We start from the raw sequence: 26,477 nt of genomic DNA on the forward strand, positions 1-26,477 counted from the left end.
AACCATTATCATAAGGACTGTCATCCAAGACAAATTAAAACATCTAAAAACACTTGGTTATTTATCTAAAAAAGTAACTATGAGGTTTCAAACATACAAACAAACTTCATAGATATGAAAATAACATTGTGACAAGAGTTTGGTGAGAAATTGGTAACGTACCGTATTGAAGAGCTCAGTGGTAAGGCCGAGATAGTTGTGTAAGGCAAGGAAGGTCACTCTCTGAAGACGCACCATGATGATCTGCACAACCAGGACCATGTGTAACATCTGTTGCCAAACTCTGCCAATGTATTGCTTATGAATCAAAATACTTCACGTGACATTGCTCTCCATACCTGGATAACGCGGACCAAAGTTTCAGGATATTTGTCAAAAACGGACTGAAATGCTACAGCTGGAAGGCGCAGGATAGCGGATGGGACAGCAGCCCTCGCAGATACCGTCTTGTATGGAGCTGGGTAGCCCTTAAATTGCAATGAAACAACGGGGTTGACAAAAACATGCTTTGAATCAGAGTTAAATTATCCAGAATAATTTGTAAACATCATGTTTTCGAGCTTTGTTTATGAAACAGCAATATGATAATATTCCATTGAATAAATTCTAGATATATAGGTCAAACACATAAATATCCATATTTGCTCTTTGATGTTGCAATACAAATGTGGTCATATAATTTTTTTGTTGTTTTGACTTCAAGATGACGCCGCAAGAGTGGCTACCTTTACAGCAACAGCAGCTACTGTATTTTGTTATTCTACTTCTTTTCCTTTCCACTTCGTTTCATAACTTTGTTGCAATGAAATGTAAATTTCTCCACTGTGAGACTAATAAAGGCTAATCTAATCAAATCTAATCTAATCTTTTATCCAAAAAAACAACACAACCTCTTGGAGGTTGTGCATCAATATCCTTAGTCATTCACTTATGGTAATCCATAGAGGTTGAATCGAGGTCATTGGTCTGTTTGTCTGTTTAACCTTCAATCCAAAGGCTTCTCCAGTTATAAATGTTTAGATTTGGAGTATTCCTATCTATTAAGAATCAGAATCAGAATCATCTTTATTGCCAAGTATGTAGAACACATAAGGAATTTGTTTCCGGTAGAACACGCTGCACTAGTATCGTTGTCAAAAAAACTGCTAAGTGGCACTATACAGTTCCATTAAGGGCGCAATGATACATGTATTCATATAAAAGATTTCAATATTCAAAATTGTTCTGAGAAGACAATCAGTGAAGCTGGGGAGCTTTGCTTAGCACCAAACTGTACAGTATATCTTGCAACGTACATATGAAGTGACAATGATGAATCTCCACGAGTTCTGGCAGGTTGCGGGTAAATTATTCACGATCACATGAGTTGGTAATTAAACCTTCTTTCTCTCCCCGTCACTTCTCGTGAAATCATCACAGTTTCAATCTTGAGTCTAAGATAGCTTTTCTAATAATCATAAGCCCCCAGTGCATTGAAAAATGTCATGCAAGGCTTGCTAACTTGTGGCGTTCTGGACGGTTGTAGTAACAAACAGAAGTAGTGACATCTGTGACGACAGAATCAATGTTTTGAAGGAGTTCACAGGACAAGGACGAGAGAATGTTGTTATGATAAACAGTTTCCAGCGCTTTCCCAGGGATGAGGATCACAGAAAAAGACCACCAAATCATTGTAAGTGTGCCACTTCACATTTTGTGGGCAAATAAGTAAAATATTGATCTTTGCGCTTTGCATTGTCAAATAGGTTAGTCTGATGCCAAGTGTCAGGTATGGATTTTATGACACGTTTGTATCAAATTAAACCGAACTGTGCATTTTGTGAGTTGTTGCACCCAAACTGTTTATGACTGTGTGGGTGTGTCCCCTTAAGGAGGCTCTTTCAACAAATAAGAACAGTCCAATTTCAACAAATAAGAACAGTCCAATTGTCTCAAGCTTTGTGAACCAGTGTTAGATTCGATCCGCAAAATAAATTCTGCTGAATAATATCAAAAGCGAGTAAGATTATGTTACATTTTTGATAAAATACAGCAAGGTAGACACAGCTGGACTGAGACTTACAGTGATAATATCTAAGATACTTAGCAAACTGTGGACACTGTCGCCTTGTAAAACCTCCTTCACCACAGCATCTGTACCGTCCTGCAGCAAAAGCACACAATTATAATGTCATATCACATTGAACAAAAACAGTTATGGGCCAAACAAACAAAATAATTGACTCTCCTGTGGTCTTACACTGTCGCGGATGCACAGCTCCAGGCGGCCATCTTGGACAACATATATACTGTCATCTGTATCACCTGGGCGGAATAGAGCCTCTCCCTGGTGCAGCTGAATCAGGACCATGTGGCGGCATAGCTCAAGGAAGAGTGGTTTCTCAAAGTGGCCAAGAACTCTGAAGAAAATGTGTATTAACTCCTCTGATGCTCATTATATGCAGTCGTTATATTAGAGTATGTGTGAGCGAGAGAGAGAGAGAGAGAGAGAGAGAGAGAGAGAGAGAGAGAGAGAGAGAGAGAGAGAGAGAGAGAGAGAGAGAGAGAGAGAGAGAGAGAGAGAGAGAGAGAGAGAGAGAGAGAGAGAGAGAGAGAGAGAGAGAGAGAGAGAGAGAGAGAGAGAGAGAGAGAGAGAGAGAGAGAGAGAGAGAGAGAGAGAGAGAGAGAGAGAGAACTGGTTAAAATGTACGCCTCACAGTTCAGAGGTCATTGGTTCAATTCTCCCTGTGTCCGCATAGGTTTATTTTTGAGTACTTCGGTTTCCTCCCATTTTTTAAAACATGCATGGTAGGTTTGACTGGACATATAAATTGTTCTTCGGGTAAATGAGTGCCCTGCTATTTGGCACACAGTTCAGGGTGTAGGGCACGGGAGGGGCAAACTATTTATAACAATAATAATATCCTCGTCTCACCCACCATGGGTGGTGTCTGTCCCCCATTTTAGCTCGGGTCCTCTACCAGAGGCCAGGAAGCTTGAGGGTTCTGCGTAGTATCCGTGCTGTTCCTAGCAGTGCGCTTTTCTGGACCGAGATATCTGATGTTGTTCCCAGGATCTGTTGCAACCACTCGTCTAGTTTGGGGGTCACTGCCCTGAGTGCTCTGACCACCACAGGCACGACTGTCACCTTTACCTTCCAGGCACTCTCCAGCTCCTCTCTGAGCCCTGGTATTTCTCGATTCTCTCATGTTCCTTCTTTCTGATGTTTCCATCACTCAGGATCGCTACATCCATGACAACGGCTTTCCTTTGCCCTTTATCTATGACCACGATATCTGGTTGGTTGGCCATTACCATCTTGTTTGTCTGTATCTGGAAGTCCCACAGGATCTTTGCTCGGTCATTCTCTACTACCTTGGGGGGTGTTTCCCATTTTGAAGCTGGGGTTTACAGTACATACTCCGCACAGATGTTTCGGTAGACTATACCAGCCACCTGGTTATGGCGCTCCATGTAGGCTTTCCCTGCCAGCATCTTACATCCTGCAGTTATGTGTTGGATTGTCTCAGGTGCCTCTTTGCACAACCTACACCTTGGGTCTTGCCTGGTGTGGTATATCCGTGCCTCGATGGCTCTGGTGTTCAGGGCCTGCTCTTGAGTAGCCAGGATGAGTGCCTCTGTGCTGTCCTTTAGGCCAGCCCTCTCTAGCCACTGATAGGACTTCTTGAGATCAGCCACTTCAGTTATGGTTCGGTGGTACATCCCGTGTAGGGGCTTTTCCTCCCATGAATGTCCCTCTTCCAGCACCTCATCCTCTGTTTCCCATTGTCTGAGACATTCTCTGAGTACATCATCCTTTGGAGCCTTCTCTTTGATGTATTCATTGAGCTTGGATGTTTCATCCTGGACAGTGGCTCTCACACTCACTAGTCCGCGGCCTCCTTCCTTACGGCTTGTGTACAGTCTCAGGGTGCTGGACTTGGGATGGAACACTCCGTGCATGGTGAGGAGTTTTCGGGTCTTAACATCCGTGGTCTGAATCTCTTCCCTTGGCCACCTTATTATTCCTGCAGGGTATCTGATCACTGGCAGGGCATAGCTGTTTATTGCCTGGGTCTTGTTCTTGCCATTGAGCTGGCTTCTCAGGACTTGCCTCACCCGCTGGAGGTATTTGGTCGTAGCCGCTTTCCTTTTTGCGAGTTCGAGGTTGCCATTGGCCTGTGGTATACCGAGGTACTTGTAGCTGTTTTCAATGTCTGCTGTTGTTCCTTCAGGGAGTGAGACCCCTTCAGTGTGGACTACCTTGCCCCTCTTGGTCACCATCCGACTACATTTCTCCAGCCCGAATGACATCCCGATGTCACTGCTGTAGATCCTGGTCGTCTGGATCAGGGAGTCTATGTCCCTTTCGCTCTTAGCATACAGCTTTATGTCATCCATGTGGAGGAGGTGACTGATTGTAGCTCCATTTCTGAGGCGGTATCCATAGCCTGTCTTGGCGATTATTTGGCTGAGGGGGTTCAGTCCTATGCAGAACAGCAGTGGGGAGAGTGCATCACCTTGGTATATGCCATATTTGATGGACACTTGCGTTAGTGGCTTGCCATTGGCTTCAAGTGTGGTTTTCCACATCCTCATCGAGTTTGCAACGAAGGCTCTCAGGGTCCTGTTGACCTTATACAACTCAGAGCATTCAGTGATCCATGTGATCCGAGTCATATGCTTTCTTGTAATCAATTCAGGCTGTGCACAGGTTGGTATGTCGGGACCTGAGGTTTTGTGCGACTGTGCTGTTAACCAGCAGCTGACGTTTGGCACCTCTAGTATCTCTACCAATACTCTTTCTTTGCTTATGTATTGATCCATGTGTCCACTTATCTTAATTTCAACTTAATAATGCCTGACATGAGCTTCCATGTTGTGGAGAGACAGGTTATTGGCCGATAGTTGGAAGGAACTGCACCCTTTGAGGAATCCTTCATGATCAGGATTGTTCGCCCTTTGGTTAGCCACCCTGGGTGAGTCCCATCCATCAGCAACTGATTCATTTGTGCTGCTAGGCGCTCGTGGAGTGCTGTGAGTTTCTTTAGCCAGTAGGTGCGGACCATATCCGGGCCTGGTACCGTCCAGTTTTTCATACCTGAGACTCTTTCTTGTATGTCTGCCGCTGTGATGGTAACTGGGTTCTGTTCAGGGAGGTTGCTGTGCTCCTCTTTCAGAGTCACCAGCCATTGTGCACTGCTGTTATGTGTGACCTCCTTCTCCCATATGCTTTTCCAGTATCTTTCAGTTTCCAGCCTTGGAGGGTCTGCTCTGCTGTTAGAACCCTGCCACTGAACGTACACTTTCGCAGGTTGTGTTGCGAACAGCCTGTTTATTCTTCTGGACTCATTCTCTTTCGTGTACCTCTTTAGGCGACTGGACAAGGCCTGGAGCCTTTGTTTGGCAGTTTCGAGTGCTTCAGGTATGGTTATCTGCATGTACCTCTTGGGTATTGGCATTTTATTCACACCTCTCTGGGTCTCCGTCAACTGACTCACATCTTTCCGAGCCGCCTTGATCTTAGCCTCCAACCGTATTTTCCATGGTGGGTAACGAATCTCGTGGCTCTCACAGTTGCTCTTGTAGCCAAGCATCTCTAAGATCACTGATGCTGAAGCGTATAACAGCTCATTGGTTTCCGTGATCGTTCCGGTCGGGATCGCTCTCAGTGCTGCATTCACAGTGTCCATGAGACTTTCAGGTGGTACTTCACATAGCCGTTGTAATCGGTTTCTTGGTTGCCCAGTTTTCATTCTTGCCATGATCTTATTTCTCAGGTCAGTTGCTGCTTCGCTCAGCATTTCATTCATTGGGGCAGGCTTCCCAATCTCATCATTCATTGGGGCTTGCCTCCCAATCTCTGGTCTGACCTTTTCCTCTGATGTGGCAGCCTGGGGCCCTTCATCTCGGAATTTGTGTTGTACCTCATCAATCTCAAGTTGTGATAGCAATTGCCGTTTGTGGATATTGGAATACTGAGCTACTAGTTGTTTCGTGCTCAACCGTGACTGTGGCTTTCGAAGTAATCCAGCCCCCATTCTCCGCATGTAACCCCTCTGACTAGGGTTGCTTGAGTAGTAGCATACCAACAGAGCCATGATATCGCATCTCGTCCATCTCCGCTTTGTTCCAGTAGCCCATTTTTCATCAGGGTGCTCTGGTTCCCCAGCACCTGACGGGCGACGTCTGAGCCGGCATGTCATTCAATTTATTGTCTCTCATCATTGTATGAGGTAGGCATTAGTGTGAAGGGTCTTGCCCAAGGACCCACGCTGGATGATGTTTTGTGCTCATTGTCTCTGCCCCAAGCGGGTTTCGACGAACCCTCGTCTCCCGTATGCCAAACTGCTGCCTTATCAGCTGAGCTATCCAGCCGCTTAATATATATATATATATATATATATATATATATATATATATATATATATATATATATATATATATATATAGAGAGAGAGAGAGAGAGAGAGAGAGAGAGAGAGAGAGAGAGAGAGAGAGAGAGAGTAGTCTTTACACATCTATTGGGCGCATATATTTCATAATTTTTTTATTTGTCTCCTGTTTGACTTGACTGTTTGATTGTCAATGTGTTTTTTATTTTGGAGTTTAGAATACTTAGTAACTCTTTTGGAATTGTTTTATACAAGCGGACTAAACATTAGTGTATTACCTGACATTTTTAAGCATGTAAAGCACTTCGGATGGTAGGTGGGAGTTCTGCACATCAAATTCTGTCAAGTCTGCCTCCAGCAAACTGGGAGGGGGTTCCTTGGGCTGCAAGGAGGGGGGATCCTTACGTATCCGGAGGATCCTAAAACATTTATGCATTTGTATGGACAAGTATGTGTGTTTACAACCAAGCGCATCCACGAAACACACATGCACTCACACGCACACACACAAACACACATCCACTCACGCGCACGCACACACACACACACACACACACACACACACACGTACACACACGCACACACACACGCACATACACGCACACACACACATCACACACAGTGCTGTCTCCTTAACTAACCAAATACATGTACTTCTTTTCCTTTCGGCTTAACCCTTCAATGGGAAATATATGTCTGTTTGTCTTTCTGACCGTATGTCCGTATATATATATATATATATATATATATATATATATATATATATATATATATATATATATATATATATATATATATATATATATATATATATATATATACAGTAAAGTCTCGTTATATCGATATTCAAGGGAGTCCGAAAAAATATCGATATAACCGGGACTGTCGATATATCCGACCCTGTTTACATGTAATTTTCTCCGTGCGTGCATAGAAATAGCATCGATATAACCGGGACTATCGATATATCCGATATCGATATAACGAGACTTTACTGTGTGTATATATATATATATATATATATATATATATATATATATATATATATATATATATATATATATATATATATATATATATATATATATATATATATATACACGGAATGTGATATCAGTATATATATATCAGTGACGTGCGGTGAGGTTCATGGCTAGTGAAGTCACAGATAAATACAGAGGGTTCTGTCAGGAAGGGCATCCTACGTAAAAAAAATTGCCAAAACAAATATGCGAATCAAACCTCTGAATCCCATACCGGATCAACAACGGCCGCCATTGGTACTGTTGACCTTCAGGGTGCCAGTGGAAAATAGACTACTGTTGGTCGAAGAAGGAGAGGAGGGAGGTGTGCCCGGAGAAAAAGAGATAAATGGAACGCCAAGAGTATAGAACTAAGAGTAGGAACTTTGAATGTAGGAACAATGACAGGTAAAGGTCGAGAGCTGGTTGACATGATGCAGAGAAGGTAGGCATAGTGTGTGTCTAGGAGACCAGGTGGAAAGAGAGCAAGGCTAGAAGCTTAAGGCCAGGGTTTAAGTTGTTCTATCATGGTGAAGACAGAAAGTGAAAGAGTTGGGCTTATCTTAAAAGAGGAGTTTGTTAGGAATGTCTTAGAAGTAAAAAGAGTATCAGAATGATGAGTCTGAAGCTAGAAATTGAAGGTGTGATGTTCAATGTTGTTAGTGGGTATGCCCCACAAGTAGGATGTGAGCTGGCGGAGAAGGAGAAATTTTGGTTGGACTTTGATGAAGTCATACAGAACATCCCGAGAAGTTAGATGGTTGTAATTGGTGGAGACTTCAATAAATACACAGGTAGACTACATTTTGTGTCAACGGCGCCATCTAAAGGAAATCAGTGACTGCAAAGTAGTGGTTGGTGAGCGTGTAGCCAGACAGCATAGGTTGGTGGTGTGACGCTGGCAGTGAGGAAGATGAAGAAAGCATAGGCTGAACTGAGGACAAAATGGTGGAAGTTGAAAAAGGAAGAGTGTTGCATGACATTTAGGAAGGAGGTAAGACAAGCACTGGGTGGGCAAGAGGTCCTTCCAGGTGACTGGCAAACTACAGCGAACATAATCAGAGACACAGGTCGGAAAGTACTTGGTGTATCGAGAGGAACAAAGGTAGATAAGGAGACTTGGTGGTGAAATGGGGAGGTGCAGGAGTGTATATAGAGAAAGAGGTTAGCAAAGAAGAAGTGGGACAGTGAGAGGACGGACGAGAGTAGACAGCAGTACAAGGAGATGCAGCGCACGGTTAAAGTAAAGGTGGCAAAGGCCAAACAAGAGGCCTATGGTGACTTGTATGCTCGGCTGGACAGCAAGGAAGGTGAGACTGATCTTTACAGGCTGGCGAGACAGAGAGACAAAGATGGTAAGGACCTGCAGCAGGTTCGGGTGATTAAGGATAGAGATGGCAATGTATTAACGGGTGCCAGTATTGTGATGGCAAGATGGAAAGAGTACTTTGAAGAATTGATGAATGAGGAAAATGAGAAGGAACAACGAGTAGAAGATGTGACTGTTGTGGACCAAGAGGTATCAAACATTAGCAAGGATGAAGTGAGGAGGGTGCTGAAGAGGATGAAGGGGGGAAAGGCACTCAGGCCTGATGATTTACCAATCGAGGTATGGAAGTGTCTTGGAGAGGTGGCGGTGGTGTTTCTGACTGGGTTATTCAACAAGATCTTAGATGGTGAACAGATGCCTGAAGAATGGAGACAAAGTGTACTCGTGCCCATTTTTAAGAACAAAGAGTGTGCAGAGTTGTACTAACTACAGAGGAATAAAGTTGATGAGCCATACAATGAAACTTTGGGAAAGAGTAGTTGAAGCAAGACTAAGAGCAGAAGTGAACATTTGTGAGCAGCAGTATGGCTTCATGCCCAAAAAGAGTACGACAGATGCAGTGTTTGCTTTAAAAATGCTGATCGAGAAGTACAGAGAAGTTCAGAAGGAATTGCATTGTGTCTTTGTAGATCTGGAGAAAGCGTATGACAGGGTGCTCAGAGAAGAGCTGTGGCATTGCATGAGGAGGTCTGGAGTTACGGAAAAGTATGTCAAGACATGTATCATGACTGTAAGACAGTTGTGAGGTGTGCTGTCGGTATGACTAAGGAATTCAAGGTGGAGGTGGGACTCCACCAGGGATCAGCTCTGAGCCCCTTCTTGTTTGCTATGGTGATGGACAGGTTGACAGACGATGTTAGACAAGAATCTCCTTGGACCATGATGTTTGCAGATGACATTGTGATCTGTAGCGAGAACAGGGAACAGGTGGCGGAGAAACTAGAGATGTGGAGATATGCCCTGGAAATGAGAGGAATGAAGATCAGTCGCAGCAACACGGAATATATGTGTGTGAATGAGAGGGATCCAAGTGCAAGAGTGATGCTACAGGGAGAAGAGATAAAGAAGGTGGAGGATTTTAAGTACTTGGGGTCAACTGTCCAGAGCAATGGAGAGTGTGATGTGTGATAGGAGGGTTTCCACTAGGATGAAAGGAAAAGTGTATAAAACAGTGGTGAGACCAGCCATGATGTTTGGACTGGAAACAGTGCCACTGAAGAAAAGACAGGAAGCAGAGGTGGAGGTAGCGGAGCTGAAGATGTTGAGGTTTTCTTTGGGAGTGACCAGGTTGGATAAGATCAGGAATGAGTACATTCGAGGGACAACTCATATTAGAGGCTTTGGAGAGAAAGTCAGAGAGGCCAGACTGAGATGGTTTGGACATGTCCAGAGGAGAGACAGTGACTATATCGGGAGAAGAATGCTGAGCCTTGAACTGCCAGGCAGGAGACCGAGAGGAAGACCGAAGAGGAAGTTTATGGATGTGGTCAGAGAGGACATGAAGGTGGCTGGTGTGAGAGAAGAGGATGCACAAAACCGGGATAGATGGAGGACATTGATTCACTGTGGTGACCCCTGAGGGGAAAAGCCGAGAGGAAAAGAAGAAGATACAGTAAAGTCTCGTTATATCGATATCGGTTATATCGATAGTACCGCTTATTACGATACTATTTTCATTTCCCTTGCACATTTCTAGTCTTTTTATGTATAATTAGTACCGTTTAGTACGATACCCGGTTATTACGATAATCCGGTTATTACGGTGCTCCTTTTCATCCCCCGCCGGCCATTTTGCTGTTTATATCAATACATCGGTCGCGCCATTGGTCGACTTGGTCACGTGTCTTGGTCACGTGACACGCCATCGGTCGTGCCATTGGTCGACTTGGTCACGTGTCTTGGTTACGTGACACGCCATCGGTCGCGCCATTGGTCGACTTGGTCACGTGACTTGGTTACGTGACCAGCACCCGTGGAGCAAAGCCATTTTCATTTTCAGACGCTCGCTCGTGTGTAGCAGACAAGATTGAAGTGTTTGTGTTAAAAGGTAAAAATGGGAAGCAGAAGAAGATTGATGACTTTTTTAAATTGTATACATAATACAGTAAGATGTAAGCGTTGCAGTTTCCCTGTTGTGTTATGTACATGCCCACTGTACTGTATATGAATGCAATCGTTTTTTGCAACAATGTTTCTTGTTTTGTCTGCTGAAGCGTGATGATTTTGAAAATTATTAACAACCTATACTGTGTATTAAAGGACAACCGATGTCACTTTTTATTCAAATGCAAAACACCAATAAAAATGACTTCACGCCAAGACGTCTTGCATTGCTTGTGAATCCAAACAATGGCTTCAGATTCGGATAATATGCTTTCTTGTTACACATCCAGTTATGAATATGATACACTGTACACTGAATATGATACACTGTAGTTCTGAAGATGAAAGCATACATGTTTGCAATCAGTAAAGAATTATATGTGCCATTTTGAGGAAACATTGGGGGAACATCTGTCACCCAAAAAAAAAGGGGCACAAAATGGGAGCTCATGGCCAGCTCCGTTTCTTATATGGCGCTTGGCTGCCCTCTTTTGGCGGCTTTTGTTAATGCAGTTCGGCGCAGGATCGGATAGTCCGGTTATCAACATTTTTTCCAACTCCCGAGAATATCGATATAACGAGACTTTACTGTATATACAGTAAAGTCTTGATATAGTACTGCTTATTACGTACTATTTCTATGAACTCAAGGAGAAAATTACATGCCCGCAGGATCGGATATATCGATAGTCATACATATTTTTTCCGACTTGTTTAAAGCCGATATTCTCGGGATTAATTATAACCGTTGTCGATATATCCGTCCTGCGCCGAACTTTAACAAAAGCAAACATGTTGCAAACATGCTTTCCTCTTCACAACTACAGTGTATTTGAATCATTATCATAACTGGATGTGTAACAAGAAAGCATATTATCCGAATCTGAAGCCATTGTTTGGATTCACAAGCAATGCAAGACGTCTTGGCGTGAAGCCATTTTTATTGGTGTTTTGCATTTGAATAAAAAGTGACATTGGTTGTCCTTTAATACACAGTATGGACAAAACAAGAAACATTGCAAAAAACAATTGCATTCATATACAGTACAGTGGGCATGTACATAACACAACAGGGAAACTGCAATGCTTACATCTTACTGTATTATGTATGCAATTTAAAAAAGTCATCAATCTTCTGCTTCCCATTTTTACCTTTTAACACAAACACTTCAATCTCGTCTGCTACACACGAGCTAGCGTCTGAAAATGAAAATGGCTGTGCTACACGGGAGCTGGTCACGTAACAAACTCACGTAACCAAGTCGACCAATGGCGCGACCGATGGCGTGTATCGATATAAACATAGCAAAATGGCCGGCGGGAGATGAAAAAGAGCACCGTAGTAACCGGATTATCGTAAAAATCATGAATCGTACTAAACGGAACTAATTATACATAAAAAGACTAGAAATGTGCACGGGAAATGAAAATAGTTTCGTAATAAGCAGTATTATCAATATAAACTATATCGCTATAACGAGACTTTACTGTACTTTTGGGGGGGGGGCCTTGGCTTACGAATTTAATTGGTTCCCTGACAGAGTGTGAAAGGCGAAGTGTATCCCAAAAATTAATCTCCCATAGGAAACCATTAAAATGAGAATAATCTGTTCCCAGGTCTCCATAAAATATAATTTTCAACTAAATAACCCTTAAAACTACACACAATATACCTTATTCTATATATAATAAATATGCTATCGTATTGTAATGAAAGAAATACACTGCACTGTAAGAAATTATTGATGATGATGTGTTGAGCGTTGAGAACCGCATTATGGTCAGCAACGAGCTCCTTGATATCATCTGCATCCACTTCGAGTCCCGTTGGTGCTGGCAGAGATTTTATTACAACAAAAGGCGCGGGTCCGATGTTTCCACGTACCCGGAATAACGCGACAAAAGAAACCAAAAAGGGGTGGAGCGAGTCGGTGGGCGGGGGCGATCCGTCCAGCCTATCAAGCTAGGCAAAATATAGATAACATATAAATGTGTGGAGTTTGCATGTTCTCCCCGGGCCCGCGTGGTTTTTCTCCAGGTCCTCCGGTTTCCTCTCACACTCCAAAAACATGCACGGCAGGCAGATATATATATATATTTATGCAGTGAGACCTTGGCTTACGAACTTAATTGGTTCCCAGACAGTGTGTAAGGCGAAAGGTGTGTATCCCCAAAATTAATTTCCCATAGGAAACCATTAAAATGAGAATAATCCGTTCCCACGCCCCCATAGTCGTTCCCACGCCCGGTAGTCGCGTGGGAAGCACGCCGGCTTATACATATATATAAAACGGTACATGCAAATATTTTGCATTTTTGTGGGTACTGTATGTCGAAAAATGATTGGACAGAGATGCTGTAAATTAGATTTTGTATTGTGCGCATTTTTTGGCCGAGCTCGCATGCGATTGGCTGCATACTATGCTTCACGCAGACGCACGCACCCTGACACATTAGAGCAGGGGTGTCAAAAACTACGGCCCGCGGTCCATTTTTAATTGGCCCGCAAGAAATTTTATAAACAGAATGGAGTATGGCCCGCACTTCAGATTTTGCCCGCACTTCTAAATTTTAACCAGGGGGAGCCACTGTTGATCAAGGCAGTTGCTCCACCAAAAAGGTCAATCCCAGAAGAAATTTACCTGTTACAAGGTAGAAAGTGAGTGCAGAAAATTGCAGAAACAGTGGGAGAGTGAATATTTCTTCAAAGAATTCAAGGGGAAGTGTGTCTGTTTGATCTGCACTGAAACTGTGGCAGTTATGAAAGAGTATAATGTACGACAAATCTACAGTGTAGATTTTGCTGCAGTAGTCATTTGTCATCGTGGCGCACAATGCAACATTTGCATTGCTTGCTACAAGCCACTAAGCCCCTTTCATAAGTCTCACGTACAGTTTACAGTCACGGTTTAATGTAAATTTACGTTTTGTAGCGTCACATATGTTGTTAGCTTCTTTTGAATCTTTCTTCTGGGCTGAGGTTCTGTGCATCTATTTTGGAAAATGATATGCAAATGCACGACCTTAGACCGCTTGCGAAAGTCCGGAGGAAAGAAGCAGGCTTCTGATTGGCTGCCGTGCCGAGTATGCAAATTTCAACTGCAGGTAGCTTGTGTCTGTGTGCTCGGCGACGGTACACATGTATTGTTTGGGCGTGAAGGCGAGGGCGTCAGTGGAGAGTTTGTACAGCGCACGGTAAATCACAGTGCATATGTTATTTTAATCTATTTCCATTTCCTCCTCCAAGTATCTGCGAAATAGTATGTAAACGCCATATCTTGCATATTCCTTGAGACAAATTTATTAACTGATCAGGGATATTTTTCACATTTGAAAGACAGTTAATAAATTGGGTTGTAGTGTACTTACTGTGCTATGAGGTTTGTACACACTACATTTAAAGGACAACCGGCACCATTTTTTTTGCTTCCCACTGTCAACAGAAAAACGTTTTATAGCATCTAAAATACCCAAAACAGGCAGGCTGATATTTTTAGTTAAATGAAAAACACCAATAAAAATGACTTCAAAATCAATCCGGAAATGGCCAGTTTTCCCCTTGTTCGTGATGTCACGCCAAGACGTCTTGCCTTGCTCAAGAATCAAAACAATGGCTTCAGATTCGGAGAAGATGCTTTCTCTGTACTCGTCCAGTTATGAATATGATTCAAATACAGTAAAGTCTCGTCATATCGATATCAGTTATATCAATAGTACTGCTTATTACGATACTATTTCTATGAACGCAAGGAGAAAATTTACATGCCGCAGGATCGGATATATCGATAGTCCGGTTATATATATATATATATATATATATATATATTTTTTCCGACTCCCGAGAATATCGATATAATGAGACTTTACTGTAGTTCTGAAGACAAAAGCATAAATGTTTGCAATTGATTCAAGGAGTCCTCCCATGTCAATTCGAGCCGTCAATGACAGCAATGTAGCACCCAGAAAATGCAGAAGATGGCGACCAAGCTTCGTTGGAAATGGGCTGATTTGTCAGCTGGGAATTTGTGTCAGCGAATATCAAATAGTTGTCTTGGTGCAACACACAACGATTCACCATCACGTTATGTGTTTTCCTTCTAATTTCGCCATCAACACGGATCAACACGAAGTTTTCAGACGAAACAAAGTACCGCAAAATGCATTGTGTGTCGCTTTCTCGGTCAGGGGCGGTCCAAACGTGACATCACATGGGGATCGTCATCAACTTGAAAACAAGACTTCATAAATATTCACCGCAAGTCTTAAAATGTAAACTATAGCAATATGCTGTGGAATCCTTGTAAAATATGCTCAGTCGAAGTCATTTGAAGTGATTTTACAAATTATGGACATAACTTGTCCGGTGGCGTCGGTTGTCCTTTAATGCTTTAGGTTTAGTATTTCCGGCCCAAACACTCCCTTCAAATGCTCCTGGCCCGGCCCCTCTGTCAAATCTTAGAACCCAATGCGGCCCGCGAGTCAAAAAGTTTGCCCACCCCTGCATTCGAGGTTTCAAAGGCTGGATGTTTACACGATGGACACCAAGGCTGACCAATGAGTCAGTGTTGCCGACGAGTTCAGACCCCGATCCGCTGAGCTCGCTCATGATTGGCTGCGTAGAGTACGTGGGCGGGGAGGAAACCTCTCTTACCAGTTGATCATCTGAGGAGGAGGCGCCAAGCTCGCTTACGATTGGCTGTGTAGAGTATGTTGGCGGGGAGGAAATCCCTCTTCCCAGTGTACGCGATGCATACCAAAAAGTAATGGCTTACTGAAGACCCAAGGATATATGTCGTCATACTACAGTAGGTGTGAATTTACTTTACGACTACTGGAGCGTTTTACTTATGAACAAATATATACTTCTATGGACGCTTTTCTTTGGAAAAGACTGCAAAAACTTCCAATAAAAGTTTTCTTCTTCCTTCGAACACTTCAAATTCAAACATCCAATGCACCATTCATACATGTTAATTTGTGGAGTTCTTTTGTGTGTGTTCTGTGAGTTGCAAATAAAGTGACTTCACCAGAAAGAAAAAAAAGAAAACACCATCAACATGTGACTTACTTGCGCGCTATAGACATAACTTTAGTCCTTTTCCGGACTCTCTGCCGGGAAGCGGAGCTGGAGGAGGGCGTGGGGGAGGACAATGTCTGGACCTTTAAAAGCCATGAAAATAGAAAAATGTATTCCGCGGGTGTGTATACATATAAACACAATCGTACAAACGCACACACGCATACACACACACACACACACACACACACACACACACACACACACACACACACACACACACACACACGCACACACACACACACACACACACACACACACACACACACACACACACACACACACACACACACACACACACACACACACACACACACACACATATAGTATGTACACGGTTGATTTAGCACAAAAACATTAAGAAATAGAACTGTGAACTTGTAACTCCATATCAATAAGAGTGTGTACAGAAAAAGGCATCCATAAATATACTCACCTTTCTCATTATCTTTCGGCCGTAGAACATAACCTTGTCCCTTTTTCGAAAACGATAATGTGGTACACCTGTCTCCTCCTCTGAAACACAAAAGAAATCCTTATTTACAACAGATTATTTTCTTACAGACAGTGTTTTTTAGGTGTTCAATAACCTGACATGTTTTGGTGTATACTTCCGCCTTTGTCAGGAGCAGTATCCTGAAGGGACGAGCGGACAGCAGGGTGCTCGTCCCTGCAGGATACTGCTCCTGACGAAGGCGGAAGTATACGCCGAAACATGTCAGGTAATTGAACACCTAAAAAACATTGTCTGCAAGAAAATAATCAGTTGTAAATTAGATATCAAGTAGACAGGATGAATTTCACACAACCAAAAGAAATCCTTCTTCAGACTTTCACAATTGTTTTGTATTCTGTCATCCGTTGGTCCTGATATTTGTGCTATAATCACACGCTACACGATGGGATTCCACATCCCAAAACACATATATATATATATATATATATATATATATATATATATATATATATATATATATATATATATATATATATATATAGTATATATATATATATATATATATATATATACAGTAAAGTCTCGTTATATCGATATCGGATATATCGATAGTCCCGCATATCGATAATTTCTATGCACGCAGGGTGGATATATCTTAGGGGTGATGTATTTTTTCGGGCTCCCTTGACACAGCCTCTCGTGACATCACTGTATATATATATATATATATATATATATATATATATATATATATGGGCGGCCCGGTAGTCGAGTGGTTAGCACACCGGCTTCACAGTGCAGAGGTCGCCGGTTCGCGTCCCGGTCCGGCCTCCCTGTGTGGAGTTTGCATGTTCTTCCCGGACCCGCGTGGGTTTTCTCCGGGTCCTCCGGTTTCCTCCCACACTCCAAAAACATGCATGGCAGGCAGATTGACCACTCCAAATTGTCCGTAGGTGTGAGTGTGAGAGTGACTGTTGTATGTCTGTGTGCCCTGCGATTGGCTGGCAACCAATTCAGGGTGTCCCCCGCCTCGTGCCCGAAGACAGCTGAGATAGGCTCCAGCAACCCCCGCGACCCTAATGAGGAATAAGCGGTACGGAAAATGAGATGAGATATAATAAGAATAGAGAATAATCCATTCCCAGGTTACCATAAAACATACTTTTCAACTAAATAAGCCTTAAAACTACACAAAATATACCTTATATATATATATATATATATATATATATATATATATATATATATATATATATATATATATATATATATATATATATATATATATATATATATATATATATATATTGTGTAGTTTTAAGGCTTATTTAGTTGAAAAGTATGTTTTATGGTAACCTGGGAATGGATTATTCTCATTTTTAATGGTTTCTTATGGGAAATAAATGTTTGGCAGACAAACTTTTCGCCTTACACACTTTCTGGGAACCGATTAAGTTCATAAGCTGAGGTATCACTGTGTACTGTGTTAATGCCTAAGGCAACAAAAAGTTGTAGGCCACACTAACATTAAACTTTGTTGTGAAGTCACCATCTCATCTCAGATGATTATTGAATGACTATCTGTGTCTTTTAAGTTGTGCCACATTATTTGCTATTCTGATTTTTGTTGTTGTTTTGACTTCAACATGGCGCCGCGAGCATTGTTGCTTTTATAAAAGATCCTGTATTTTGTTTTTCTACTTCTTCCTTTCCTCTTACTTTCATCACTTTGCTGCTGTGAAATGCAAATTTCTCCACTTTGAGACTAATAAAGTCTAATCCGATCCGATCCAATCATTCTAATATTTGTCCACAAAGATCTACATTGGTAAATGAATGCTAATATGTTCAAATACTGAGCTTTGTATTGACAATGATTGAAACAAACAAATAAAAAAGAGGCAAGGTATAGTGTACTGACTTGACAGCCTGTATCTTCTGTAGAGAAGGAACACGACACCTCCAACAAGGGAAACAACAGTCATAGCTCCAATGAGAAGTGCCGTCCACTAGAAGTAATCACATTCCAAATAGATAATCAAAAACCCATATAATAATAATAATAATAATAATAATAATAATAATAATAATAATAATTAATAATAATAAATTTCATTTTTAAGCACCTTTCAAAACTCTCAAGGTCGCTTTACAGTCACAGGATAAGTTTTTCTGTGGGTGAGCAGCAGCAGCCACACACGCCAGCGTTCACGCCAGCGTTCACTCAACCCAGAACTACATAATTCAAATAGATAGAAAACTAACTAGCTAGCCAGATAGCTAATAAATAGCTAGCTAGATAGCTAGCCAGATAGCTATATTGCTATCTAGATAGCTAGCCAAATAGCTGGCCAGTATCTATTGTTCACATGTTTGGTATCCTAAGGACAGGAAGGTATAAATCCATAACTGTGCTAACCAGTATTAGCATGCAGCCACGCTGAGCAAAGAGCTGCTGCTATAGGCGATGACACTATAACGACATATACGTTTTCCAAATACAAAATAAGGCACACCATATTATAAGGCGCTTCAGTAGAGGTTGAGGTTACACACTACTTCTTCTACAAGTCCGCGGCTTCTGCCAGTAGTTGCGAGACCTGTTGTAGCTCAATATGACTTCACATATAAGGCGCACCTGTGTATAAGACGCAAGGTCATTTTTTTGAAGAAAATCAAGGCTTTTGAGTGCACCTTATACACCGGAAAATACGCTCGATTATGTGAATATTCCATCCATACAGCCTACGAACACGATCTGGCAGTTTATGATATGCATCAATGTATGAAAATTTAAAGGGGAAGTTAACTCAAAGATTTTCTAAACAATAAGCTTTATTGAATGTCATCATGTGGGCCCACTATTCTAAACTCTGCATTTGCAACCAATCACTGCCTGACTTGAGCATGTCCAAAATCCAAAATCAGAAAGCAGATGAGATGTAAAAACATTTTTACTTCTCCACCAAAATAAGCACAGTGTTGGATTGACTGACAGGAACCGAGACGTTTCTAAAAAGTCCAACTAGACGAGAACAACACTTGCAACATGTTCTTTGAGTGTTTACCATGTTGGCTTCAATTCGTTTCTCTATGATCTGGTCCATCTTGGCATTGAGCTCACTTCAAAATGAGCCAGGCTCTGAAACAAAAAGCACACAAGAAATTAATTGTAGCACTAATGCATCCACATAAATAACTATCAAAAGAAATGTCTTCACTCGACTTGATTGAGATTTTTTTTTCAGAATTGCATGTTAGCATGGCAACATAATTCCCCAGAAACTACAGTACACCCAAAAAACTCCTACTGAAAATGAGTAGGAGTCAGTGTCAAAGGACCATATGATACATTTCTCTAGATATAAAAACCATTACATGAGATTTTCATCTCATTTTGTTGACACTCTTGACATGTTAATGTCTGAGTTTATATACAGTGACACCTCAGCTTATGAACGCTTTAGCTCACAAACGTTTCGCTTTACGAACATTAAATTTGCGTGAATATAATATTGGAAGACAAACTAGTAGTTTTCGGCGGATTAACCGAACCACACAGCGCCACATTGGCTGGCGGACTCGTTTTCATCACCTCCTTTCTTTGAGTGCAGACGTGGTTTGTTATCGAGTGGAGTGCTTTTGCTATTATGGAACTGAAAAAACCCCACCACAGGCTAATTACGGTCAAGCAAAAGTAGGCGATCATCAAAAAACATGAACGAGGTGTGCATTTGTGTGACTTAGTGTCCCAGTAGCAGTACGCTAAGTCCACCATTGCTACGTGTGGCTAAGGGTGTTTCTGTCTTGTCTAAGCAATGGTCTCAGGCATTAGAAGAGGTTGAAAAACTTCTGTTGATTTGGATTTACGAAAAGCAGCTAGCAGGGGACAGTCTGCGTGAGGGTATTATTGCCGAGAAAGCACAGCAACTTCACTCCGATATCATTAAGAGGCAACCATATCAATGACCGTCACAAAGGTAAATAAAACGACTTTATTAACCAGTAGTTTATTTCTTTAATTACAATACAATAGCAAATTTATGATACATAAAATAGGGTATACAGTAAAGTCTCGTTATATCGATAGTCCCAGTTATATCGATACTACAGTAAAGTCTCGTTATATCGATATCGGATATATCGATAGTCCCGGCTATATCGATACTACAGTAAAGTCTCGTTATATCGATATCGGATATATCGATAGTCCCGGTTATATCGATACTATTTCTATGCACGCACGGAGAAAATTACATGCAAACAGGGTCGGATATATCGATAGTCCCGGTTATATCGATATTTTTTCGGACTCCCTTGAATATCGATATAACGAGACTTTACTGTATTTTGTGTAGTTTTAAAGGACAACCGATGTCTCTGGACAAGTTGTGTCCATAATTTGTAAAATGGCTTCAAATGACTTCGACTGAGCGTATTTGACAAAGATTCCACTGCATATAGCTATATTTTACGTTTTAAGACTCGCGCTGAATATTCAGGAAGTCTTGTTTTTTAGTTGGTGACGAGTCCGTACGTGACGTCACTAAACGACCACTCTTTACCGTAAAAAAGACGCATTGTAGCGGTCCTTCCATCACGTCAATGTATATCAATGTAAGCCGCCAGAAGGCCAGAAGAGGGCGTCCAAGCGCCATATAAGGAATTTATCAGCCTGTGGAAACAGAGGTGGCCACTGGAGGTCGCCATTTTGTGCCTCTTTTTTTGGGTGAGAGATTTTCCCCCAATGTTGCCTCAAAATGGGACAAATACATTCTTTAATCGATTGCAAACATGTATGCTTTCCTCTTCAGAACTATGTGAATCGTATTCATCATTGGATGTGGAACAAGAAAGCATATTCTCTGAATCTGAACTGTCTGAAGCCATTGTTTTGATTCTGGAGCAAGGCAGTGTGTTACCAATAGTGACGTCACGAACAAGGGGGCGGGACTTCTGAATCAAACAAAAAAACAACAACAAAAAACACAAAAAAACAAAACAAAAACAAAAAAAAACAAAAAAGTGACGTCGGTTGTCCTTTAAGGCTTATTTAGTTGAATATTGTTTTATGGGGACCTGGGAACAGATTCTTTTCATTTTTAATTGGTTTTTATGGGAAATAAATGTTCGGCAGACGAACTTTTCGCCTTACACAAACTTTCTGTGAACCAATTAAGTTCGTGAGCTGAGGTATCACTGTATTTATATATCGTAGTCATTTGTAATTAGTCGAGTGAAAGTCTTTCTTTTTTATCTGCAACAAAACCTTTACGAATGGGGCTTTCAGACTGTAATCGTCAGCAGTACTTTTCTAAATTTCCATGGAAATGTTATAGTTTCATCATAAATTCATGAAGTAACAAAATCTTGAAATATAAACTTAACAGATGAAAGGAAGGCACTGGCTGTGTATTTACAGGATGTATGTGCTTGTACATTTGCAACACAAAGAAAGCCAATATTTGAGCTAAATTGGCCAGAAACTGAATTAAAATAAATGAAAGTAAATGTACGTCTGTGTAAGCTCTCAGTCGTGCAGGAGTGGTCCATCAATGAAAAGGTTTCATCAGCCGTCATCTGTACTTCTTTGCAGGTGTCGGACGTTTCGCTTCTTATCCAAGAAACTAAAGTCTTACTGGTAGTTTAGGCCCTATATATCCAGACATGGCGGTGCCGGACTCTGCTATGATAGGTCCCTGCTCTCAGGTTGGGGGGAGCACAGGACTACTCCCTGCCACTCCACTGATACAGTAAAGTCTCGTTATATCGATATTCAAGGGAGTCCGAAAAAATATCGATATAACCGGGACTATCGATATATCCGACCCTGTTTGCATGTAATTTTCTCCGTGCGTGCATAGAAATAGTATCGATATAACCGGGACTATCGATGTATCCGATATCGATATAACGAGACTTTACTGTAGTTCCTATTGTGCTGACTAACGACTGGCCTGAATGCCCCACTTCCACCGGTATCACCTCATAAGGCACAAATTAGTGCATCCAAGAGATAGGCTGCCAAACGAAAAACAAAGTAATGTAGTTTATTCAATACGTAAGAATGAAAATTGTAAAGAGCAGTACATTGGGGAGACTAAACAAATTCTCAAAAAAAAGACTTTATTAACATCGCAGGGATAATACTAGTGGGCCTCAATCAGCAGTACATATGCACCTAAAAGCTAGCAACCACACATTTGACAACAATGAGGTTAAAATCTTAGCAAAAGAACATAGATGGTTTGAAAGGGCAGTAAAAGAAGCAATTTTCATAAAACCACTAAATCCTTCATTAAACCGGTTTGGTGGGGTGAGGTTCAATTTTGATCGTTCGTACAACAGCCTACTGAGGCAAAATAGGATTAGTGTCACGGTTTGCAAGGTGGTGATGGCGGGTGCGGATCCCAAAAAGCAGGCAGGAGGGAGCAGGAGGTTGTTTGACAAATTGTATTAAAATAAAGGTCAGCAGGAACAAATTGTAAAACATCAAAATCATCTGAATGGAAAAAGTACAAAGTAGCAAAAGAAGACCAAAAGTAAAAGTCCTCCAAGGTTAAACAAACACATACACAATGCATGCAGCAAACAAGCAGCAAACAATGAACCGACACCGGATGGTCGTGCCGGGTGTCCTTTTAAGTGTCAGTGATTAAACGACCAGCACCTGTGCAGGTGACAGCGCCCCCCCGTTGGTCGCCAACCAGATCATGACAATTAGGAATACTGATGAGGTGATACCGGTGGAAGTGGGGCATTCAGGACAGTCGTTAGTCAGCACAATAGGAACTATCAGTGGAGTGGCAGGGAGTAGTCCTCTGCTCCCCCCACCTGAGAGCAGGGACCTATCATCGCAGAGTCCCGCAGCCATGTCTGGACAGTAGGGATAGGGCCTGAACTACCAGTAAGACTTTAGTTTGCTGACAAAGTTTCTTGGATAAGAAGCGAACGTCCGACACCTTCAAAGAAGTACAGATGACGTCTGAAGAAATCTTTTCATCGAAAGTAAATGTACTTTTTTGTGCTCGCAACACGGCACTGACAGACCTACCAGATATATACTGCAAGTCTCGTCCTCGTTGTTTTTTCCAAGTCTCATTGAAGTTCAAACAACAGTACAAGGCAACACCTAAGTGTGATACAATTGGGAAATATCAAGATATTGAATGAATATTTGAAAGCGTGTAACTGTTTTTTGTAAGTGAGAAGAAGCATCATAAATACAGTGATCGTTTTAAGTCAGGTAAACAATCCAATGTGGTCTAAAGATCACCCATTCTAAGGGGAAAAAAATACGTCAACCATTATATCAGCCCACTACGAGTGAACATACTGTACTCCTGAGACACTGACACCCTCTACTGGACTGTCGTGCGGGATATAACAACTCTGAATTGGTCAAAGGGAAAACAGCATTTTCAAACATTGCTTATCTGTTGTTTGGATAGACTTGATTTGGACAGTCCTTTCGCATTTTAGTCCAAATTTAATTTGATTGGTTTATTGAAGAAGAGGGGAGGGCAAAATGTCCGAATTGGGATTATGTAACTTTTCGTGTCATGACCTTGCTATTGTCACAATAATAATGACCAGAATAAACAGCACAGACCAGCACGGTTTGGTTTTGTGTTCGTGTTGGTTTTGCAGGCCACAAAATAGGGAAAAACAAAAGGGTCCAGATGAGAACAGCTGAACCGTCGGACATTTTTCAGCCTGCTCTGTGAGGAGCATGCTGTTTGTTGTTGCCCAGCCGAAAGATGGTGATCACCGGTGACCTGCTTGCTGGTGTCCTTCAGTTGGCAGGAGAGCAAAAACAGGGAGGGATTTAACATTTAAAGCGAACATTTGTGACTATATGTCCAATTCGGTTGTGGACAAATACTGTACAGTACTCAGGAGAGAGTCCGTTGTGAACTTTTGAACTGACGAATGCGCTGCAGTACCCACTGTGGTCTTCTAAATACAGTATTGCAAACAACTTCTTGAACTCATTTCAAATATTAAGTTAAGTTTTGAGTTGCACACAAACGGGACATTGATGAATTTAGAAATACTCGAAAATACTGTTCAAGTTAAAAGTTAATTTCAAGGCATACAATGTGTCAGTTCACTCTGTGGATTCCGCCACTGTGAGATGCAACAAAATCAAACACAAAAGTATTGGAAAAGAGAAATGGTAAAAACACAAGTCCACTATTAATAATAACATTGGGTAGACGCATACGTTATTTTCTCACGTACCGGTTTCAGCTTTTAAGCACGCCCGTGTAAAAAAAAACATCAAATATGATTCGTGAGAACAATTGGGATATCCGGCACTACCCACCAAAATAAAATAAACATTGAAATAGGGCCGTCTTTTACTGGCCAGAAACTGAATTAAAATAAACGAAAGTAAATGTGCCTTTATGTGGTCGCTATACTGTTCATGATCAATTCTCTTCCTTTTTTGCTCAACATTATATAATATGCATTATTTTTTTAACGTGGATGCGGGAGTAATGGTTCTTTTCACGTTCGTTATGTTTTACACAGACAAACGCTGCTGCACCAGTATCGCGGATTCTAATTGGAGCATAATCTTGTTTTACAGCCAATAGACATACGTTTTGTTTTACATGCCGTTCACATAATTTTTTTCCAAATCCCCAGTTCAAGGTGAGATGAGTCAAATGTTTTATACTTTGATTAAAACGATTACCGTATTTAGATGCAATCGCGAGGCGCTATTTGTACTGTGTAATCCAATATTTGAGCAAATGTCCAGCAAGTAATGGAACCAGTATTTCTGCGAAACCAAGCTAACCAGCTAAAGACAGGAGGCAAACCCAACTAGTTTTTGCGTCTCGCTACACTCCAGTGGTCGTCGGAGAACGCCGGGGCCGATAAAGTGATGAAATTTATTGAACATTTCCCATAGATTATAAATAAAAAATGTGTTTTAGTTCACTTTTCTCTGCTAGCATCGTGGCGTCAGACGTTGAACGCTCTGTAAAATTATATCAACGTTCAGGCAGATTTCGTTTTGAGGAAGCTAAATTGAGATAATTTAGTATCCATATTTTTTGTCGATGTACCATTATATTTTTCGGGAGTAAAATTGATGACTTAAGTCAAAGGTTTGTGAGACACTGCTTGTAAGCTGCATCCTATAGTGGTTATTGTGTTCATTTTTTTTTAGGTTTACTAGAAAAGAATATCCAGTTGGAGCACAATGGGCGTCTTGTCTGCACTGGTAAGGGGCCTGACAAGAGGAGCTGATAGAATGTCGGAATTTACCAGTAAGCGGGGTTCAAAGACTCACTATAAAGGCAGAGGTTCAAGACCAGCTGGAGTGAATCTCCCCAGCAAAAAGTTTCTGGCAAGACAGGCCATGATTCCTGAGTTTGTGGTACCCGCTCTGGATGGCTTTAAACTCAAACCCTATGTATCATACCGCTGCCCATCAGAAAATGAGCCTCCAGTGACTGCAGAGAGCCTATTTGCTGAAGTGGTGGCTCCTCAGATCAAGAAAGACTTTAATGAAGGGATTTATGACAAAGAGCGACTGGAGAAATATGGATTTGAACCCACACAGGAGGGGAAGTTGTTCAAATTGTATCCCAAGAACTATGTGCGTTAAAATGAACTTAACATCTGTGATCAAGCTATTTGCAAGGCAAGAATTATGCACCGGTGACAATGGCCTCAGAACCTTTGTAGCAATACCATGTTGCAAGCTGGACACAATACTTTTATCATCACTCTTTCTCTCCTCAAGTAGAATAAAACCAAACAGAACTGAACAGTTTGGGACAATAATTACTCGACAAGTGTCATGATCCTACTGCATTTGATCACACTTTGTCACCATTTACCATTTTGTGTGCCGCTGTTTACAACCAACAGGTAACAGACACATTTTAATCATTAACAATAATTGGTAAACTTGATGAGTTATGCAATTCTGAAATGTGTTTGAGTTGCAAGGTAGTTAAAGGCTATGGCATTGACACTTTGGTGATGTCAATATGTGAGTTATGCAATTGGCAGGTCAAGCTTCCTATGAAACATCCTCCATCTTTATTTTTGGACTCGCAAATTTGAAAAATAGCATTTTGAGGACTTGCTC

General features: G+C 41.5%; 2 protein-coding genes across 3 annotated transcripts in view; one reads left to right on the top strand and one right to left on the bottom strand.

The window, feature by feature from the left end:
- pnpla7b (patatin-like phospholipase domain containing 7b) overlaps nt 1-24,645 on the bottom strand; it is a 56,354-nt gene extending 31,709 nt beyond the window's left edge. The window contains exons 1-11 of the mRNA XM_088995011.1: nt 24,608-24,645; nt 23,418-23,495; nt 19,432-19,505; nt 18,285-18,372; nt 16,343-16,422; nt 15,898-15,989; nt 6,653-6,793; nt 2,240-2,399; nt 2,063-2,143; nt 339-467; nt 163-243 (exon numbers count right to left, since the gene is read on the bottom strand). Of these exons, the coding sequence (XP_088851137.1) occupies nt 163-243; nt 339-467; nt 2,063-2,143; nt 2,240-2,399; nt 6,653-6,793; nt 15,898-15,989; nt 16,343-16,422; nt 18,285-18,372; nt 19,432-19,470 (891 nt within the window). The 5' untranslated portion in view covers nt 19,471-19,505; nt 23,418-23,495; nt 24,608-24,645. The remainder of the gene's footprint in view (nt 1-162; nt 244-338; nt 468-2,062; nt 2,144-2,239; nt 2,400-6,652; nt 6,794-15,897; nt 15,990-16,342; nt 16,423-18,284; nt 18,373-19,431; nt 19,506-23,417; nt 23,496-24,607) is intronic.
- Nucleotides 1,652-26,151, top strand: mrpl41 (mitochondrial ribosomal protein L41). 2 transcript variants are annotated; one of them, XM_088995015.1, is made up of 2 exons: nt 1,652-1,672; nt 25,548-26,151. In XM_088995015.1, exon 2 carries the CDS (start codon nt 25,581-25,583, stop codon nt 25,986-25,988), a length of 408 nt encoding a protein of 135 aa, XP_088851141.1. In that variant the 5' UTR covers nt 1,652-1,672; nt 25,548-25,580; the 3' UTR covers nt 25,989-26,151. The 2 variants fall into 2 exon arrangements, with proteins under 2 accessions (XP_088851141.1, XP_088851140.1); XM_088995014.1 differs by lacking the exon at nt 1,652-1,672 and adding an exon at nt 24,902-25,024.
- The last annotated feature ends 326 nt before the right edge of the window (nt 26,152-26,477 follow it).

Source organism: Hippocampus bargibanti, linkage group LG04 (assembly GCF_051943395.1).
Source record: "Hippocampus bargibanti isolate YZ-2025 linkage group LG04, ASM5194339v1, whole genome shotgun sequence".
Classification (NCBI taxonomy): Eukaryota; Metazoa; Chordata; class Actinopteri; order Syngnathiformes; family Syngnathidae; genus Hippocampus; species Hippocampus bargibanti.

What these genes read in the sequence shown, in the direction of transcription:
- mrpl41 (XM_088995015.1), top strand. Translation starts at nt 25,581, where the DNA reads ATGGGCGTCTTGTCTGCACTGGTAAGGGGCCTGACAAGAGGAGCTGAT.